The sequence below is a fragment of the Apium graveolens genome, chromosome 5, assembly GCF_009905375.1.
Source record: "Apium graveolens cultivar Ventura chromosome 5, ASM990537v1, whole genome shotgun sequence".
Taxonomy (NCBI): Eukaryota; Viridiplantae; Streptophyta; class Magnoliopsida; order Apiales; family Apiaceae; genus Apium; species Apium graveolens.
Genome location: NC_133651.1, coordinates 12055830 through 12065049, shown reverse-complemented (window position 1 = coordinate 12065049; position 9220 = coordinate 12055830). Strand labels below are relative to the sequence as shown.

Genomic DNA, 9220 nt, shown 5'->3' with positions numbered 1-9220 from the left:
AGCAACAACAGGGATTTCTTCAAGTGAAAAAGAAGAATGAATGGACTTTTTTTCAACAAAAATAGGGATTATCTCATGTGGTGGAATAGTAGAATGTATGAACTACAAGAAAGTATCGGTACTTAGACTTGCAGGGAAATTAATAGCCTTTGATACATCAGAGTTTTCTTGAGATTCAACAGACTGCTGTTCAACATCTGTTCCTTTAGTAATCTGAGCATCTGTAAACATATAGCAAATAAAACGTAATCTCTCTATTCTTATACAGTAGTCTCACTACTTCTCACACCACACATCTCATGACTTTTAATAGTCAGAGCTTCCTCACAAGGATTACTAATTCCTAGCTCTCATATACCTCTCCTTTTTCCAGGAAGGATCCTGCCTCTCTTTAATTCTGTTTTTCACTCAATCAATTCACACATCTCACAGAAAAAGGCTCAGAAAGATTGTCCTACAGAAATAAGAGGTGGCTAAAGAAGGGTGATATATGATCATACAACTAGAGGGAGTCCTTAACTAAGGTCTAGATATAATCATGTCAACATGATTTATATCATGAAAAATATACTATAAATGCTGAAAGAACTAAATCAGTATTTAAAATAAATGTTGATAAAGTAACACCAGTATTTATACCTTGTGAATTCACAGTTGGGCTCACAATAGATATTGTGGTTATGACAGTTGTTGTTCATCAATAATGAGAACCTTCATTTGATTTGAAGAGGATTTGATCAGGTTACTGTCATGTACCATGATCTCAAACCTTTGTTCTTCTTGCAAAGAACTAACACTTCAATGTGTCTAATGAAAGCTATCATAGAGTCTTCAGTAAAAACTGATGAAACCTCTGTGTCTCTGTTAGTATCATCAAGATCTACCTCAGCAAGTAGTCACTAACCAATTTAATGTTGTTTCTGAGTGGTGAACATAATTCAAGAATTATGACACTTGATTTTTGGCAATATTTGAGAAAAGAATTCAAGTGTTTCATTTGTAAAAAGAAATTTAAGATATAAGATATCTGAAATTTGAGATTTAGTGTGGACAACTTTCTTGATGAGAAAAAGAAAGTTTCAAAAGGATTTTGAATGGTAAACAACACTCAAAGATTATAATTCTGAATGATCAAGAATTAAATCTTCCTTAAATTTCCTTCTTTAACAACAGTTACTTCTGATTACTTCCTGTAATGCTCAATCTGTACTGAAGTGATCATATGAAACTTAAACAGAGATTAATTTATTCACATGAACTATGAAAAAAATCTGATGTTTAGCATGTAGTACTGATTTAACATTTAACATTTAAGAACATTTAAGCACACATACAAGAAATCAAGAAGTCATTTTATGAAGCAAAAGAAGATAGAATAATTTCATTTATTCATGAAAGAGAAAAATACAAGGCAGATTCAAGAAAATAGTCCTAACAAGAACTAGACTATTCCTAGAATTTATCCTAACTTTTTCTTCTTCATCTCTTCTTTCTTCTTGAGAGCTCGGCGGTGATAAATTCTACTCATTATGCCTGCAAGAGAGATGATATTCTCTTGTAGTTCAAGAGCTGCTTGACGAGCATGTTCTGCCAGTTCAGCACAGAGTTCTTTTTTAAGAAGAACTTCTGCGGTAAAAAAATATAGTTCCAACTGATCATCCCAAGAGAGATGATCATAGACTAAATTTGGAAATTCAGTTGGGTGATAAACTTCACCACGAATACGAACCATATGTCCATATGGATCAAAGTACATCTTTTCATCACGAGGATTAAACATCGATAGATAACATCCACCGCTGCATGTGTAAAACTGGAATTGATCCACTTTGATGAGTAAAATTGTGAATGAAATGATGAGAAAGTGGTGAGTTGAATTATGAAGAAAGCAATAAGAAGATTTGAGAGTGGAGGGTTGTATTTATAAAAAAAGAAAGTAGAAACTGAAGAGACTCTTTGATTGACCATGCAATAATTAGACATAATAAGCATACACGATTACGCATATCTAGGCAAGTAAAAATTAATCTCTCTCTTCATATTCTTATTCATCTCTCTCTTCATATTCCTATTCCCAATGTAAATTCTCAAGTATCAGCGGATACTTGCATCAGTAGTTAACCCATTTAAGCAATTAAAAGATATTCCACTCACTCGCTGATTAATTAAAAATATTGTTAATAATTTATTTCGAATAAATTCAAAATAATCAATGAAGTATAACAATCAATCATGGTTTGACCATTACCAGTATCTTAATTACTAGTATCAGGATTTATCAACTACTGACATAAACTATTAGTCAAAACAAGTTTAACTAATAACAGAGTTTATAAGCATAATCAGTAGTTCGACATGCAATTATCACATAAGATCATTTAGCACAATTTGCATGTTATCATGGCATTAAGCATTTAGCATAAGAATCAGTATCTAACAAGTACTAACAAATAATAAGATACCATACTTCAAAAATATCAGCAGACTTAATTATCAGAGTTTGAGAACTATCCTGAAATCATTCCCAATTCATTCACCAATTTTGTGAATGTGACTTCACAGAGAGGCTTGGTGAATATATCTGCTACTTGTTGATCTGTTGGAACAAAGACCAATTCAACTGTACCAGCTTCTATATGTTCTCTTATGAAATGGTATCTGATATTGATGTGCTAAGTCATTAAATGCTGCACTGGATTTCCTGTCATTGCAATAGCACTTTGATTATCACAATATATAGAAATATAAGAATAGTCTAACCCATAATCCAGCAACTGATTCTTCATCCATAAAATCTGAGCACAACAACTTCCTCCATCAATGTATTCTGCTTCTACAGTTGAAGTGGAAATTGAATTTTGTTTCTTGCTGTACCAAGAAACCAATCTGCCTCCAAGAAATTTGCAGCTTCTAGAAGTGCTTCTCCTGTCTATTTTGCATCCTGCAAAATCAGCATCTGAATATCCAATTATGTTAAAATCTGAATCACTAGGATATCATAATCCCAGATTCATGATGCCTTTGAGATACTTAAAAATTCTCTTCACAGCTAATAGATGAGGTTCTCTAGGGTCAGCTTAGAACCTTGCACAGCGACATGTAGCATACATGATATCAGGTCTACTAGCATTCAGATATAGGAGTGAGCCAATCATACCTCTGTAGTTAGTTATATCTACTGAAGAACCGGTATTTAAATCTAACTTGGTTGCAGTGGCCATAGGAGTTGATGCAGTTGAGTAGTCTTGTATTCCTTAAATCTTTTGAGTAAGTTCCTGGTGTATTTGGATTGATTTATGAAGATTCCTTCATCAGTTTGTTTAACTTGTAACCCCAGAAAGTAACTCAATTCTCCCATCATACTCATTTGATACCTGGGTTGCATTAGCTTTGCAAATCTCTCACAGAGTTTATCATTAGTAGATCCAAAAATGATATCATCAACATATATCTGTACTAACAACAAGTCCTTGCCATGGTATTTATAAAAGAGGGTTTTACTAAATTTACCTCTTGTGAAACCACTCTCTAGCAGAAATAGAGCAAGTGTTTCATACCAGACCCTTGGAGCTTGCTTCAATCCATATAGTACTTTATCCAGTAAGTATACATGATCTGGATACTTTGGATCAATGAACCGTGAAGGCTGTTCAACATAAACTTCCTCTTCGAGTTCTCCATTTAAGAATGCACTCTTCACATCCATTTAGAACACCTTAAACTTCTTGTGAGCAGCATAAGAAAGAAAGATCCTTATTGCCTCTAACCTTTCAACTGGAGCAAATGTCTCATCATAATCAATGCCTTCTTATTTTGAGTAACCCTTTGGAACCAGTATTTTTTTTCCTTACAATAATGACCTCACTGTCAGTTTTGTTTCTGAACACCCACTTTGTGCCAACTACAGATTTGTTCTTTGGTGTTGGCACAAGAGTCCAGACTTTGTTCCTTTCAAACTCATTGAGTTCCTTTTGCATTGATGTGACCCAGTCAGCATCTTGCAGAGCTTCTTCATTCTTTTTAGGTTCAGTTTGAGATAGAAAAGAATGGTAGAGACATTCATTCAGATTATCTTTTCTTGTTCTTACACCACTGTCAGGGTTTCCAATGATTAAGTCAGGTGTGTGTGATTTGGACCATTTTCTTACAGATGGAAGTTGACTCCGAGAAGAAGAACCTCCCCCTTGATCCATGAATTCTCCGTGTTAGGTCACACACACACTGTAGAGGGAGTGAATACAGTGTATAGTATAATCAAATCGAACTTTAATAACTCAAGTAACAGAAAACAAACTTTATTGAAACAATAAACTCTGTTACAATATGGAACTGTTCTCTCTCAGTGATGAACAAATATCATGAAAGCTGCTAGGGTTACAATAATTAAATAAATCACATTAGCCATGACATTATCAAATATATCTAACAATCTCCCCCAATCTTGTAAATTAGCATAATATACAAGTTTAACAGATATTTGATGATGTCAAAAACATTAAGTACAAATGCATGAGAATTTGACTAGATAACTACAACTTACAGTCCTTAAATCTTTACCAATCATTAACTTCTGATAATAACTTCAGTCTGTATTCATATCAGAATTTAAGCAATTGTAGATCTTGACTTGGCTTCATCTTCTGATCTCTCTGATGTCAGGAGTTGTTCTGAGATAATTTTTTAACAAACATCTCTCAGCATATCTGAGTTCATCAATCATCCTCCTTTTAGCATCTTTAAGTTCTGCAGAATCTTCACCAGTTTGAAAGATTGCAGCCCTGAGATCATTAATTTTAGCTTTCCTTATGTCCAGATCCAGTCTGATCAAATATGTCTTATCAGACTCAAGATTGAATTCCACAGCCCTGTAACCCAGAAAGGTAGTTATAATCTTGGCAGTGTTGGGCTTCATCTCAACTATATCACCCTTGTGATCTCTGTACTTTGGAAGATATGTGCTGTCAGACTTAACAAAATATCTGAATCTGATTCTTCAAATAGTTTGCAGCACTTTCTGTTATTCTGTCATTCACTTGAAGTAAGAATAATACATGCTCTAGTTCTTCAAAATACTTCAGTGGAATGGCATTTTCCCTTATATGATAAACCCTACCATCTGTCATGAAGTACAACAAAATGTGTTCTTTCAAGTAGGTATGGTAAACCATTTGTACAGATTCTAGTTGATTCAATCTCTCAGGAGTTGCTCCAATACCTAGTTCACTTAAGGAAGTTGGATCATTGGTAGTGTTCTGTATTCTTCTTTCATCAGCACTTCCCAATCCAGTTTTATCTCTTGCTTCCTTTCCAGTAACCACTCTTGCTTCAAAACCACTTGCAGCAGTCTTCAAAGGTTGAGTCTGTTTGGCTTTAGTGAATCCTGGTAGGAGTGTCTTTGATTTATCAGAACTAACTATCTCTTGACTCTGAACAACTTGAGCCATGTCAGAGGTTGTCTTAGAAACTTTTCTTAAAGTCAGAGCAAGATCAGCATCTTCATCAGTAATTTCTTCATTCACAAGAGGCACATAAACCTTGATAGGTTCACCAACTTTCTCTTTGCCCTTGGACCTTGGATCTATCTGCAGTTGTGATTTAACCATGATTGCTTTAGGATTTGTCTTTTCTTTTATCACAATGCCTTTGATTGTTGGAAGTTTTTTTTTACCAGAAGCTTCAGATTTAGATTTGACTTTTTCTGATTTAAGTCTGGCTTCTTCTTCCATTAGACTCTCCAAGTCCATTCCTGGATTTTCCTGAAGAAATGACTATCTTGACATTTCTTCATCAAGATCTAAAAGTTCATCAGAACTTATCCTTTTACCAGTAGCAGAAGTAATTCTTTTTCCAGCATCAGAACTTGTTCTGTGACTTGTGATTTCAGCTTTTCTTGATAAGAAACCTCTACCTTGACTATGACCTCCACCCATTCCAGAGGTTCCTTGGTCATCTTTTTCATCATCCTTCCCCTTCAGTGTCTTATCAGTTTTGCATTTGGACTTAATTACTTTCTCCCCCTTTTTGGCATCAGCAGGTAACATAAGAGAGACAAGCAATTCCACTGAGGCTTGGATTTCATCAAGTTGAGATTGCTGAGAAGCTTGATTTTTCAAAATATAATCAATCTGAGATTATTGTTTCTCTTGAGTCTTCTCAATATAAGCAACTCTGTCAAAGGTAGGTTGGAAGAATTTTTTCTTGTCAATTTTCTGAACTTGTTCTTGCTTGAGTAATTCTTCCTGAATTTTATGTATTTCTGCATGAGTAGTGGAATGAAGACCTTGCAGATGTTTAGTACTCAATGCAGTGACTCGAAGCTGTGTTTTGAAATCATCAATAATTAACATTTCATCAGCTTTTGTCAAGTGCTCAGCAAGATTTTTTGCAGATGGAACACAGGTAACTGAGTTCCACTCCTTAGTCCACTCCTGTCCTACAGGAGTTTCACTCCAAGGCACTGGTGCTTCTCTGATAACAAACTTCTTAACTAGTTCAGATTTAAGAACAGTTTGTTGAGGTGCATGTCCTGAAGGACCTGCTTCATCAGCATCTACATTTGGAGTAGCATCACCAGTTTCATCAGCATTTGCAGCATCAGAACTTACAAAATCAGCATCTTCTGATAAAACAACATTATGAGAAGCGATTGAGGCTTCAGCATCATCCTCTAAGTGCTGATCTGGTTCCAAGTTCTGATCAACAACCATATTCTGATGATCATCTAGAATCTGATCATCATCATCTAGATGCAGAGAAGGTGTAGTAGATAATTCTGGAGTTTGAGTAGCATCAGAGACAGGTATTGTTGATGGATGAAGTGCTGTTGGAGCTTCTAAGTAAAATACCTCAGGCACAACCAGGTTCTGAATATCAATTTCAGCACTTGTGCCTAGATCAACAGGAGATACAGTCTTTTGAACAGGAGACACAGATGGTGTATTTGCCATTTCAGTAGTAGCTTCCTGAGGTGGAGTTAATGGAGAAGCAGTGGCTTCAGCAGATTCTGGTTCTTGTGAGATCAGAGATTCCTGATCCCCTTCCTTAGCTGCTGCTTCCTCATCATCTGAAACTGGCCTTTTAGCTCTCTGTTTCTTATATCTCTTAGAAGGTGGGGATTTCTTGGGAGTTTCAGCAAAAGTCATTCTTCTAAGCCGTTTGAGAAGCTTGGATCCCCCAATTCCAGAATCCTTCTGAGAAGGAACTTTCTCAGCTTCTTTGACAACAGGTTCTGATGTAGAAACCTGTTCCTCACTATCAGATTTATCTCTCAAAACAATCCTCCTTCTCTTCTGAGGTGTTTGAGGAACAGTCTTTGTTCTCTTTGGCTTGGAAGATGAAGGCTTTACAGTAGGTGTTGAGGATGAAGGTTGAACTGTCTGTGAAGTTGAGAGATATGATTAGAGATATGTTCTGAGGGATGGTTGAGGTATAGATGGATGAGTGGTATGTTCTGATGGTTGCTGTGGTGTTTGGGAGGTGGTGTTTGGCCTTCTGACAAGAATCACAAAGGCCATCAGGAGCAAATACTGACTTTGGCAGTCCTCTCACAAGATCTTTCTTGACTAGTTCATTTATATTGTTAAAATTTAAATGAGAGAGTTTCTTGTGCCAATTCCAGCTTTCTTCAATTGATGTTCTACTCATCAGATAGATTGCAGAACCATCAGTACTTGTTGAAAGCTTAGCTTCATAAATGTTACCACGCCTGTATCCTTTCAGAACAACTTTGCCTTTAGATTTACTCACAAATTCACAGTGTTCTTCAAAGAAATCAACATGATAACCTCTGTCACATATTTGACTTATACTCAGCAGATTGTGTTTAAGTCCTGAGACCAGAGCTACTTCTTTAATGATGACATTCCCAAGATTGATATTGCCATATCCCAATGTTTTTCCAATGTTGCCATCTCCATAAGAAACACTTGGGCCAACTTTCTCCACAAAGTCTGATAGCAGGGCTTTATTTCCAGTCATATGTCCTGAACATCCACTGTCCAGAACTAGGATATTTTCCTGTTACTCTGCAATCACAAAGACCACTAATGATTAGTTTTAAGGACCCAGACTTGCTTGGATCCTTTGGTCTTATCAAGTTTGTTAACATTTGCAGCGGATTTAGCATCAGAGTTTATGTTAACATTTTTCTTATCAGAATTTACACTATCAGACTTTGAATCAGAATTTACACTAGAAGGAATAATGGAAACTATCTTTAAAGAAGGTTTTATTTGATAATAATCATAGTACAAACTATGATATTCCTTACAAGTATAAATGGAATACCATAAACTACCACAATGAAAACAAGGATTTTGTGGCTTATATCTAACAGACTGACTCTTAACTCCTGACTTTGAAGGTAAGGAGTTTATGTTCTTATTCTTCCTGTAAAAAGAAGCTAGATGGTTAGAATTTCCACAGTTATGACACGTTTTCCTAGGAGCTTTAGGAACAGGCTTATAATCATTGCTTTTATTCACACCTTCCTTTCCATTCCTATTTTTCCTAGGTGATTTTCCCTTGTTTGTATTCTTAACATCTTTCAGCTTATGCTTAAGCTACTTCTTTGTCATTAAATCTATGTTTACTTCAGCTGTCTTTTCATGTTTTAGTTTGTCAGAAGTTAATCCCTCTTTAACTTCTAATTTCTCATTATCAGACTTTACAGTTACAAACTTAACAGGTTTTAACTTTGGCTTTTGCTTAACAACATGCTTAATTTCTACAGTTCCTTTATCATTCTTATCCTCTCCATAGCCTAAGCCCTCTTTCCAATTTTCACTAATTAGCAAATTTTGAGTTGTTCTGCCAGAGTTAGTCCAAGTCCTGATAATCTCTCTTTCCTTTTCTAACTCAGTTTTTAGAGATTCATTCATTTTTAGCACTTCATCCCTAACATAAAAAGCATCATCTCTATCCTTCTGAGTTTGATGGAACATAACTAACTCTTTTTCTAAGAAATCATTTCTTTTCTTAAAAGCAAGATTTTCAGAAGTTAATCTTTCACATGTTAAATTTTGATCTCTATAACTAACAAACATGGTTTTAAGATATCTTCTCAACTCATTAATATCATCAGTATGAAAAGTATAAGTAGTCTGAGGTACCTTTGATTCAGCAGCTTCAGAACTGCTTTCAGCACTTGCTTTATCAGCATTTGCCATCAAAGCATAATTCTCCTCACTTTCAGAGTCTGAGGTGTCTGTCCAGCTTTTAT

At 35.4% G+C, this 9220-nt stretch overlaps 1 protein-coding gene across 1 annotated transcript in view; it reads right to left on the bottom strand.

Moving 5' to 3' along the window:
* Positions 1-1459: 1459 nt before the first annotated feature.
* Positions 1460-9220, bottom strand: part of LOC141659812 (uncharacterized) — a 32293-nt gene continuing 24532 nt past the window's right edge. Inside the window, exon 8 of the mRNA XM_074466738.1 lies at positions 1460-1799. Within this exon, the coding sequence (XP_074322839.1) occupies positions 1460-1799 (340 nt within the window). The remainder of the gene's footprint in view (positions 1800-9220) is intronic.